At 40.1% G+C, this 12,727-nt stretch overlaps 1 protein-coding gene across 2 annotated transcripts in view; it reads left to right on the top strand.

Annotated features, from left to right (window-relative positions):
* The window catches only part of CSMD2 (CUB and Sushi multiple domains 2), a 1,528,443-nt gene that overhangs the window by 1,318,583 nt on the left and 197,133 nt on the right, over positions 1-12,727 (top strand). For both annotated transcript variants that reach the window (XM_073665735.1, XM_073665736.1), the window contains 4 exons: positions 149-244; positions 5,089-5,292; positions 5,437-5,561; positions 11,134-11,230. In XM_073665735.1, the coding sequence (XP_073521836.1) occupies positions 149-244; positions 5,089-5,292; positions 5,437-5,561; positions 11,134-11,230 (522 nt within the window). The remainder of the gene's footprint in view (positions 1-148; positions 245-5,088; positions 5,293-5,436; positions 5,562-11,133; positions 11,231-12,727) is intronic.

The raw sequence follows: 12,727 nt of genomic DNA, 5'->3' as shown, positions 1-12,727 counted from the left end.
TCCCATGCCCAGAGTCAGACCGGTTTGTGCAGTCGCACCTCGCACATTGTGATCAGATCAGTATCCCCGCTTTGCGGATCCCAGCAGCGGGTTTATCTACAATAGGCAGGTCTCACCGCTCTGTAACACGTGCACTCTGCCATTACAGGTGAATCTCTACCTCTTGCAACTTCCAATCAGATTTTAATTAAGTTCAGTGCCAAGGGACAGGCGACAGCCAGAGGATTTCATTTTGTGTACCAAGGTAGGTGGATAAATGGCGTGTCATGTCCTGTGGTCATCCAAGCAGTGCATGAAGCCTACAGGGACCATCATACAGATATTAAAAATGTCACATGGTTAGATTGAGAAAGTGAAAAGGGACATGGTAAAAGAAATGGACATGGCAGGAGCACAGGTCCGGAGGATCGGAAGCTGTGACTCCGCAAATACACCTTGCAACAATGTATTTTATGTGTCTTTGCAACTTGAAATTGGGATATATATCACAGGCCAATGAGAGTAATGTGCCATACAATATACACTAATGTATCTTGTGCTGAGCACAAATGAAACATCTCTCTTTTGCCAAGACTTATCATCTTCATATCAGGGATTTTTTTTTACACAATGCAAGGCTCCCATCTGTTACCCTGGCATATTGCGCACGATGTAATGGAGTGCATTTACCACTGAAGTATAATACCAGTAAAAGCCTAAGCCTCTAGTCTCACAAATACACTTAATAAATCCCGACAATAACAATTCTATTCTATTATTCAATCATTTTTCATGTTCTTTATATTAAAGCAATGTTCAGATTGCTATGTAGAAAACTCATTTGACTGAATACATTCATATATCTATATTGTCTGGGGTTTATTAAAAAAAAAAATACTAATAAAAAACAAAACCTTTTTTCAGATGTGCTATAAGGGTATTATGAGTTAATACAGGGGGTCTTGGGATTTCAATCAGTTGATTAGATCAGGGAGTGAGTAGAAGAGAATCTCTCTAAAGGCTCATTCAGATGACAATGATTTTCTCATACGAGAAAATCGGTCTGAACTTCATCAGTGTTTTTGGATCAGATTTTCATAAGAGTTTGGTTAGTCTCATAATGAAGGATTTTCAATAGTGTTGAGCAAGCATGTGTTGTTAACTCTTTTCATAACAGCTGTTAAACAGCTGTGACACATACAGGGATTGACTGTTTTTTAAGCAATCCCTGCATGTGTCACAGCTGTTTAACAGCCGTGACACATGCAGCCGCGGCGGCACTAACATAGATGCCGAGCACACCGCAAATACTCGGCGAGCATCCGAGCGTGCTCGCCGAAAGGGTTAACAACACATGCTCCCTCAACACTAATTTTCAAGCCTCTTCTATCAAACAGCCGTAAAAATTCTCATACTGTATAGCTCCTGTCAATTACAACTGGGAATTATTGTGAGTGACAATGCTCGGTACATTGTGGCTGCCTTACATTTAGTCAACATACAGTTATATGAAAAAGTACCGGCCCGGCACCGGGTACCCCACAGCCCAGGGGGCGCGTCATATCTATATAGATATACAGTATATATGTATATATACAGTGAGTTTACAAGTATATACACATACTGTACCTCATGCTCCCTGTTGTCTGATTTTTTCATGGACCCAAATCCTTTCATAGGAGAGTTTGATCCAAGACTCTGATTAAAATTACACATGTCACTGTGATTTTGCGCAGACTACTTGGTCTGTGAAAATGCACGGATATGTGAACAACTCCATAGACTATAATAGGTATGAGTTTTATCCGAGAAAAACACAGATAGGACACGTGCAAGAAAAACTGATATCTGAATGAGCCCTTATTATGAAACTGACACAAACATCCATTACATATATAGTCCAATAACTTTAATGTGCACAATGTGACAGGTAATATTCGCAGTGGTGGCTTGACGTAAAAATTGATGACCTATCTCAGGGGATAAGTCATCAATATTAAAGGGAATGTCCAGGACTTTAAAAAAAAATGTGCCTAAGCCCTAACAGGCAGATAGTTGCTACCTACCTGCCTGTTGTGCCTGGTGCCGTTCTCTGCCGGCACAGAGCGGTCACAGACTTCCGCTGACGTCACATCAACAGAGCGTCAGTTTGTCTTCCTTTTAACAGGGCGCGAATACTGGTGTCATGCTGATTAACAGCCGCCTTCCTGGCTGCCTAATTGTGGGAAGCCATCTGTCAATCAGCATGACACCAGTAGTCCCGCCCTGTCAACAGGAAGAGAAACTGCTGCTCTGTTGACAGGAAGCAGCTGAATTTCTGGCAGGAGCGGTCAATTACTGGTGGGTACAACAGGCAGGTTGTTGCTTCTGTTAGCAACTACACTGCTCAAAAAAATAAAGGGAACACTCAAATAACACATCCTAGATCTGAATGAATGAAATATTCTCATTGAATACTTTGTTCTGTACAAAGCTGAATGTGCTGACAACAAAATCACACAAAAATCATCAATGGAAATCAAATTTATTAACCAATGGAGGCCTGGATTTGGAGTCACCCCCAAAATTAAAGTGGAAAAACACACTACAGGCTGATCCAACTTTGATGTAATGTCCTTAAAGCAAGTGAAAACGAGGCTCAGTATTGTGTGTGGCCTCCACATGCCTGTATGACCTCCCTACAATGCATGGGTATGCTCCTGATGAGGTTGCGGATGGTCTCCTGTGGGATCTCCTCCCAGACCTGGACTAAAGCATCTGCCAACTCCTGGACAGTCTGTGGTGCAACGTGACGTTGGTGGATGGAGCGAGACATGATGTCCCAGATGTGCTCAGTCGGATTCAGGTCTGGGGAACGAGCAGGCCAGTCCATAGCTTCAATGCCTTCATCTTGCAGGAACTGCTGACACACTCCAGCCACATGAGGTCTGGCATTGTCCTGCATTTAGAGGAACACAGGACCAACCGCACCAGCATATGGTCTCACAAGCGCTCTGAGGATCTCATCTCGGTACCTAATGGCAGTCAGGCTACCTCTGGCGACCACATGAAGGGCTGTGCGGCCCTCCAAAGAAATGTCACCCCACACCATTACTGACCCACTGCCAAACCAGTCATGTTGAAGGATGTTGCACACAGCAGATCGCTCTCCACGGTGTCTCCAAACTCTGTCATGTCTGTCACATGTGCTCAGTGTGAACCTGCTTTCATCTGTGAAGAGCACAGGGCGCCAGTGGCGACTTTGCCAATCCTGGTGTTCTGTGGCAAATGCCAAGCGTCCTGCACGGTGTTGGGCTGTGAGCACAACCCCCATCTGTGGACGTCGGGCCCTATACCACCCTCATGAAGTCAGTTTCTAACCTTTTGTGCAGACACATGCACATTTGTGGCCTGCTGGAGGTCATTTTACAGGGCTCTGGCAATGATCTTCCTGTTCCTCCTTGCACAAAGGCGGAGGTAGCGGTCCTGCTGCTGGGTTGTTGCCCTCCTACAGCCCCCTCCATGTCTCCTGGTGAACTGGCCTGTCTCCTGGTAGCGCCTCCAGCCTCTGGACACTACGCTGACAGACACAGCAAACCTTCTTGCCACAGCTCGCATTGATGTGCCATCCTGGATGAGCTGCACTACCTGAGCAACTTCTGTGGGTTGTAGAATCCGTCTCATGCTACCACGAGTGTGAAAGCACAGCCAACATTCAAAAGTGACCAAAACATCAGCCAGAAAGCATTGGTACCGAGATGTGGTCAGTGGTCCCCACCTGCAGAACCACTCCTTTATTGAGGGTGTCTTGATAATTGCCAATAATTTCCATCTATTGTCTATTCCATTTTCACAACAGCATGTGAAATTGATTATCAATCAGTGTTGCTTCCTAAGTGGACAGTTTGATTTCACAGAAGTTTGATTCACTTGGAGTTATATTCTGTTGTTTAAGTGTTCCCTTTATTTTTTGAGCAGTGTACATGTCTTTTTTTTTAAAGTCCCGGATATTCCCTTTAAAGTTGCAGAAAACTCTTTTAATGTAAACATTGACTGTACTGTTGCAAGAAATCCATGGGCTCCACAGTAATCCACTGGAGAAAACAATACATAGCGTTAAAGGGGTTGTCCTCTTTCAGAAATTTTTCAATTTTAGCTACTGTTTCTTATAAAAAACAAACAAACCAAGCTTTATTCATTATCCTCAGGTCTAGCACTAGGTCTTTGGTGCTGTCCATTATTGGCTGTGTCACTGTCATGACATTGACAGCGCAGCAGCCAATCAGTGAGCTCAGCATCTCTCCTGCCTATGTACAAAGATCATCTCCTCCTGAGCTCACTGATTAGCTGCCACACTGGCAATGTAATATTAGCAGCGCAGTCTATACTAAACAATGGGACCAGCACCAGACTCTCAGCACTGGACCTGTGGACAGTGAATAATGCACGTTTTGTTTATTTATAGCAAACTGAAGCTGGGGACGAAGGTTTTCTGAAAGGGGACAATCCCTTTAACACTAACTCTTGTGTTCTCCAGAGGATTACTGTGGACCCCATGGATCCCTTGCAGCAGTGCTGTCTACACTTACATTAAAGGATATTTCTGGATCTTTAATATTGACAATACATCCCCGTCTACCAGCACTCCCACCAATCGTTTGGTTTAAGGGGTTGTGGCGTGAATGGACTATTGTTGGAGAGCATTTATAGTACTCCTCACTGCCACCACACAATGTACAGAGTTGTACCTCTTCCAGTACCCTGCAGTATCTTCAATCAGCAGATCAATGGGTATGCCAGTATTCGGTCCCACACTGATCTGATATTTGTGACATATCGTAATGATAGATCATCATTATTATCGCAGGAAACCCTTTTAATGACATAAACATCGTGACAACTACTGTAGTTGCCCATTAGAAAAATTCAACGTCCTTTTGTCTTCCATAACATACCCATTAGAGAAAATTCAATGCCCTTTTGTTTCCATTTTCATTAGCTTATTTCACCGTTGCCTACTTGCCTACATGTATACTTCTCATTATGTTCTCCTGCCTGTCTACCTTCATCTCTTTTTTCTCAACCTAACTATCTTTTCTGGACCGACCACCATTTCTTTTCTGTTTTTAGCTGTTCCTCGTACTAGTGCCACTCAGTGCAGCTCAATACCGGAACCCAAGTATGGACGCCGTATTGGTAATGACTTCTCGGTTGGAGCTGTTGTCCGTTTTGAGTGCATTCCTGGTTATGCATTGTTGGGCTCCAAAAATATTGAATGTCAAGCAGTGATCGGAGCCCTGGCACAGTGGAACACTACAGTGCCCTCCTGTGTTGGTAAGTACCCTGTAAGCAATGGCATAATTATTTGTTGTAAATTAATTTATTAATTTATTATGCTTAAAACTATATATTCATTATACCTTGCAATACAATATGGCACCAGGTCTGACATATGTTATGTCCCTTGTGATTTATTAGTGCCTTGTGGAGGAAATCTGACTGAACGCAAAGGAACCATCCTGTCTCCAGGTTTCCCTGAGCCATACTTAAACAGTTTAAACTGCGTATGGAAGATCACAGTACCCGAGGGCGCGGGAATTCAGGTGGGAATTCTACAAAGAATTTATGTCTTGTTTCTATTTTAATAAGCAACTTTTTCATTGTGAATTACGTCTGCTTTTCCAAAAATGTAATTACATCGTTCTTGGCCTATCTAAATTAGTCTGAATGGTAACCATGGGGGTATAGAGAGGTTCATTTTGCTACTGCAGATATTTAGGAGCAACAAGTTTGTATTTGTTAAAAACCTCATGTAGATCCAATATATTGTTATGTATAATACAAAGTAATAATGAAATGTTGTGTCCAAACTGCAAATCTTGGGATCTTCACCCTACCTCAGGGCTCATTGACACTCAACAACACAATTTTTTCAATAATTTTAAACCACTGTAAAAAAAATTATGAATCTAAAGGTTTTTTTTACTTGTATTTTTCAACTCCTGTAAAGGAACTTGAGAAAGACACCATAAAAATGCTATATATAGAGCATTCAGCATTTTAACCCAATAAACACCATAAAAATACCACAACCCAAAACACATTGTATTTAGTGTTTTCTGCATTTCACTTTAAATGAAAAACACTGTGTGAAACTATCCGAATGATTTCTCAATGATAACTTGTGTAAAATAAGAGCTGTGTATTGCTGGTTATACATTATTACTTCTGACTAGGTAAGATGCTAATAATAACTATTGTAAGTTATTAGATTATGTTCACAGGCAGCGTTTTTGTTGCAGTTTTTTTTTTCTTTGCAATAAAAATGCTGCATTTAAAATGTAGGTTTTGCTGCATTTTCGTGGCGTTTTTTAGCTGCTTTTTTGGTGCGTGATTCTTTTGTGATTTGTCTACATGACATGTTTAGTAAAGTAAGTTTTAGCAACCAAAAATGCTGCTAAAAACACAGCAAACCCTGTCTCATTGCTTTCTATGGGTCAAAAAATGCAGACACAACTGACATGCTGCAGATTTGAAAAAACGCAGCAGTTCTGAATTTCAGACAGGAAAAAAAACAAGTGTGTGTGTGAGATTTCTGAAATCTCATAGCTTTTGCTGCTACTGTAAAAGGCAGCTTCTTATTCACATAAGAAACCACTGTAAAAAAAATGATGCAAAAACGTTACATGTGAACATACCCTAATAACACTTTTTGTGAGTAGCTAAGATTTGTTTTATCGATATTTAGTTTATGGCAACTTTTTCTAGCCCTCTATCTGCAAATTGTTCCCTCATATTCCTGTTGAATTTCTGAACGGAGGAATCTTTGCCAATTTTATTAGCGTTGGATACCACCACTTGACAAAAATTTTGGAAAAAGGTTCAGTTTCTTGTTTGTTCTGAGATATGCATGGTTCATTATAAATCTGCTTTGAAGACAAAGTTAGGGGAGCTCTTCCATCCAATCCGTGTGTCTTAGGGCTCTTAGTGAACAGAATCATTCTGCTTTGTGTGCTGTTGTGTAAGAATAAATGTAGCCATTGTTACAATTTTTGTTATTTTTGTGTTATGTATAGTGTTATTGTAAATGTATCATTAGACTTTGCCCATCACTTGTGCATCTTTGATATTATAAAACCATCTTTTATCTTTGTATGGTAGCCTGGACATTCATTAAACAGAAATCACTCGCCCGGGAAGCAATGCTGTGCAATATTTATGGCGTGTTTCCTAATTGAAGCTCAGTTTAATAGCTTTTCCAACTCATTCCCCAGGGAACAGTCACAACGTCACAGATTCAGAATGTCACCAAGTACAGTGTTTTGTGGTGTAGCACATTCATTCTTGTTAGGGGTAAATTGTCCCTTTGTGAAATGCCCTGGCACATTGGGGCAGAACTTAGACCTGCTGCACATACTAGTTGGACTGTTTCGAAATTATGGAATTGTTCGCCTCTGCAACACATAGACCAGCATGTGTTAATGTTTAGTTAACAAAAGAGATATCTCAGTGTATGTGTACTATGAGAGATCTGGAGCTGTTTGTTATGCGCTTGCTTTTTTTTTTCAATAATGAAAGCAAGTTTCTCTGCATGACATTTTGTTTTTGAGTTTTTGGGAGCTTTGTATCCAAGCGGAGAAAACATGTTCTGACACCTTTTTTCATCTTTGTATTTCATATCAGACCCTGTTAGGCGGACCTCCTGCTGATGTTTGTCAGTATTATTTAGAAGAACTGCAGGCATATCTTCTCTCTTCATTCCATGATATCTTCTCTACACTTACTTATAGATAAACTCTCCCTTCATGATGGAAGCACACCCCAAGCATTTTTTAGTTTACAATATGTATGTTACGATATGTGTCAGTAAACTACTTATAAATCTGCAAACATGTCCACCATGTATATTTTTTTATAACTTTCATATGTTGAGATGTAAAGGTCTAGTAATTAGAGATGATCACATTTTTAGAAAATCAAATTTTACAACTTTGTCGAATTCAAATTCACATTGAATCAATTTTCTGCAAATCACAAGTACAGATAAGGTGTTAATAGTCTGAAAACATGTGTAAGGGTCTAAGATCTCAAAGGACTGTTCTTGCCCCTTGTCCAATTTGATGACCCAGAAGTCAATGGGGTCAGGGATCAGGGTATCTGCCAGAGAAAGGTCACAGTCTAGGTATAACTGAACCTGGCTACTCAGGCCGGGTTCCTCAAGTTGGCATATTGGCAGATAAAACATCTGGTCCATCAAGTCATATATACTGTAATCACTGCAACTGCTGCCAGCTTGGCTCCTTGTTGTAGCCCTAGCCTTGGCACAGGCTGAGAATTGTTGACTCTGTAAGCAAACTGGTTTCCTGCAATCGGAAGGCATTTATTCAGTGAAAGCTTTGCTGAGCAGAATGCACAGCTTATTCTCGTAATACACCAATTTTCACTCCCTTTTGGAAGCTGAAAAAAATACCGCCATTTTAAGGTAACTCTTAATACCGCCTTAAGAGTTAAGGTCTATAAAAGTATATAAAGCATGACTATCCAATGGTCATCCCTATGCTTGATGCCCATGATTTGTCTGTGATCACACAAGGAATCAAGTATACAGCTTTCCATGCTCTCCAATATGACCAAGAGCCCTGTCAGTTCACTTTCTACCCTCCTCTGCACCGCTATCATCATCAGTATCAATTTCACTCTGACTGTTAGGCCACTGCCCCACTATAAGTATTCGGTCAGTATTTTTTCTCCGGAGTGGGAGCCAAAACCAGGAGTGCGTAATAAATGCAGAATTGGTGACTTGTTTCTATTATACCTTTTCTCTGATTGTTCCTCACCTGGTTTTGGCTCCCACTCCTGAGAAAAAATACTGACTGAATACTGACCAAATACTGATAGTGGGGCCGTGGCCTTACACTTGTCCCCAGCATGTGCCTGGTATAACTCAATGTTCCCCTCCACGTTTAACTGCTGCTGCCCTGCCTCCTTCTTCTCACCTGCTGCACATCCTGTTGCACATAACATTGACCTTGAGGGTAATACGGCATGCTGCTTTTTAGTACATGAATGATGAAGAATTATTTCATTCAAATGCAGCAGGACAGATGCCAGCTACATCATGTCACTGATCAATCACAGTGAGACAGTCGCTTCTGCTGCTGTCAATTCTCCTATCTCTCCCCCTATCAATTGAATCTCTGTGTTAAGCCATGGCCCCACCAGTATTTGGTCAGTATTCAGTCAGCATTTTTTCTCAGGAGTGGGAGACAAAACCAAGAGTGGGTGATAAATGCAGAATTGGTGCACTTGTTTCTATTATACCTTTTCTCTGATTGTTCATCACCTGGTTTTGGCTCCCACTCCTGAGAAAAAATACTGACCGAGTACCGACCAAATACTGATAGTGGGGCCGTGGCCTTATTCACAGACTACTACACTCATCATCTTCAGCACTGCAGTTGTACAACACAGTCTGCCTGGAGTATTAGGGCTTTCTATCTCTATCTCTGAGGTACTTTCTCTAGACTGGAAAACCATAAAAGGGCTGCAGCTTTCCCTGCCTCAACTTTTATAGTGGCTCTGAAAGTCCCTCCTGATTGCACTATAGCATGTGATGTGATAGTTGCAATCTTTGGTCCTATGAGTCTTCTGTGGCTGATAGAATCTTCTGCAATGTGTAAAACAATGGCAGCCATGTTTTGTTGATTCACACAAATCAAATAGTAAATTGATCTGTGAATATCGTACAATTTAAGACAAATTATTTTTTCATTGAATCAATTCACTTATCTCTAGTAGTAATGTATCCAATATACAGTATAGGTTCTAAAAATAAAGAGCAATATTATATATCCAGAAATAAATGCTTTAAAGGGCTGGATTTATCTTATGGGCTGAAAAGATCATATGAAATGGACCATCTATTGACCTATAAATATGATTTTCTAATAATGGAGTTGCATATAGATCACGCCAAAGTTAAACCATAATACAGATGTGTCCACCCTTACCTTCACATGAATTTCCTTAAGGACTCCCAGTTTTTTTTAAAAGCTGAAAATATTGCACCACTCATCTTTAGATATATCAATCCAAGAGGAAAGACAAGAAATGACACATCTGATTATTTCTGATCTAACTTTATGTTCATCAATAAAAAAATATAGCAAAGACTGAGGGTTTTTTTGCAGCTGCACTGGTCATAAGAAAGCATAGGCAGGCTCTATACTGTAACCTGGACATTTATATTGCTTGCGGAGTTTGGGTTAGTTTGCCATTTCACAATATTAACCCTTTAAAGGTAAAGGGTTACTACTGGCAGATACAGATTATTTGAAAATTAGGTTTTCCTTTCTGAATGATAAAGTAAGTGGCATGAAGGAACCATGGTATGATACTCAGTGATTAAAGTCAAATCATGGTTAACCTCAATGCAGGATGATAAGAGGCAACTGCTACAATTAGAAAACCTTAAAGGGACCTACTGATTAAATCAGGCTTTTGGGTTCCATGTATTGCAATTTTTTGTTTGTTTGCTCATTTATCATGTGATGATCTTTAATTAAAAAAATAACAATCTTGCAATCTTCACTCTAGTCATTGAGGCTTTTTTGGATTTGGACTTTGTGTCCATTACTGTCCAGAGTTTTCAGCAGGCTTCTTATTATCAGAGGCAAGATTACAATGACAGGTAACACCTCTACACACAGCTGATAACACAGGATCCACCATTCACCTTAGGTGATGTCACAGCTGAACCTGCTCCTCCTCCCTTCACAATGACCTTTCCACAGGCTCATTAGATGTTTCAATACAAAAGGTATGGTCAAACTCTGTTCACTGTGGCATTGTACATGTGTTGTTTCCTGAAACAGCAGGAAGTTAGAGTCCAAAATGTCCTCAATGACCAGATTCAATTGCAGATTTCTATTTTTTGTATTTTTAATGCATATTGTTATACAGATGAAAACCTGCCAAAAATACATTTAACACAAAAACCTGATTTAACCAATAGCTCATTTTTTGATGAAAGATTCTCTTTAAGGGACACATTTTGAACTTTTCTTTTAGGTCAAGTTATTTTTGTATTTGTACAGCAAAGTGGAGCACACATAAAGAATTCACAGAATAAATGTTTTTTACCTTTTGTAAAATGTTTTCATCTTTTTTATTTAGATCCAAGTTATAAGCTTTGGTACAGAGCAAAACTGGGACTCGCTGGAAGTCTTTGATGGAGGAGATAACACAGCCACCATGCTGGGGAGTTTTTCAGGTACCAACAATTAATATATTATAATTGATGATAATTAATATTTCACTTCTGGTCCTTTTACGTTAATCTATTGACCTATTTTGCTTTTTTAGTAATTTAAGAGATGTACTATTGAATGTATGGCAAAATCAGGGTCATATGTGCTATCTTGAATTTCTATACTATTTAATAGGGTCTGTAGCCAGATTTCACAATATAAACTACATACATTATTAATATTAATAGGTATGTAGTTCTTTGACAGAACTGATCAGTCATTCTCAAAATTCTCAATTCTGAGGTAAAATCTGTATTCAGTGAAGACAGATTGTTACATTAGTGAGATACGAGAATATGGACACAATTCTATGTAGATTGTGAGGAGGGAGGAGCTAGAAGCAGAGCTCCTCCCTCTTCCTTCCCCTCCTATCTACATAGAATCTTATCAGTAGTAGCTGCCACCTCTTATTTCAGTAATGAGAAAGTCTGTGTCTTCACTGAATGCATGTTTTCCCTGGGTCAAAAATGTAACGTCTTACAGTTCCAACAAAGTGGATGGGATTTTTTGAAAAAACTAATGTAATCCACACCTACGTATGTCAATAAAGTTCGGTGTCAAAATGTCAGAAAGTTTCAAAAACAAGGCAGCTTTATTTAAAGAATGACAAACCAAACCGAGACAAAAACCGCAGCGTCATAAACGCAATAAAAACACATGTTAAAAAACGCACACAAAAATGCAATGAAAAAATGTAAGTAACATAATTTACATAATGGGTGCAGAATGGTGCAGAAATTCTGCAACATCAAAAAACACACCAAAGGCTCATGATGGGAATGTAGCCTTATAGTTTTCATAATAAACTTTTTTTTATTGTATAAAAGTAGCAAAATATAAAAAAATATATATAAATCTGAAGTCGCTGTAATCATACTGACCCAAAGAATGTTGCTGTCTTTTCACTTATACTGTACGGTGACCAGCATAAAAAACAAAATAAATAAGAAATAAAGACAAAAACTATTGTTTATGGGGTGAATATTTGTTCATTCTGCTGTTAGAAATCGTGGTTCTGTGCTCCCACTTGGGAATAGATCGGGTCCGATGCTACGCTACTCCAGTCTCGAGCGCTGCCCTTGTCCTGACCCTGGAGGCAGAGCTACCACGCACGCAGGGAAACTGTCCCAATCTTATGGAGCATTACGTCCTGGAGTTGTAGGATGTGTGGGGACGCAGGCACCATGTCTCCCATGGATTTCTCTGCCCAGGGAACATGGGACGCAGTGTTCCCCGGTTGCCAGGCAGTGGTGGGATTGTGTCCATTCTGCTGTGCAAGTTAGCAGGGAGTGGTTGGTTGTCTGGGGATGAATGGGAGGTATTCAACTCCTGATCATTTTCTCCAGCATTAGATGGGATATTTATCCCTGTTCCCTGCTCTGACCTTTGCTGTTTATTGCAGTTCCTATGTGCTGTGGTGGGGTTTTCTCCTTCTCTCTTCTTGCTACAATTCCTGGAGT

Source organism: Phyllobates terribilis, unplaced genomic scaffold (assembly GCF_046119375.1).
Source record: "Phyllobates terribilis strain yellow unplaced genomic scaffold, ASM4611937v1 Scaffold_2__4_contigs__length_985480577, whole genome shotgun sequence".
Classification (NCBI taxonomy): Eukaryota; Metazoa; Chordata; class Amphibia; order Anura; family Dendrobatidae; genus Phyllobates; species Phyllobates terribilis.
Note: the sequence above shows the minus strand (reverse complement) of the source record. Positions and strands in the feature narration are given on the sequence as shown.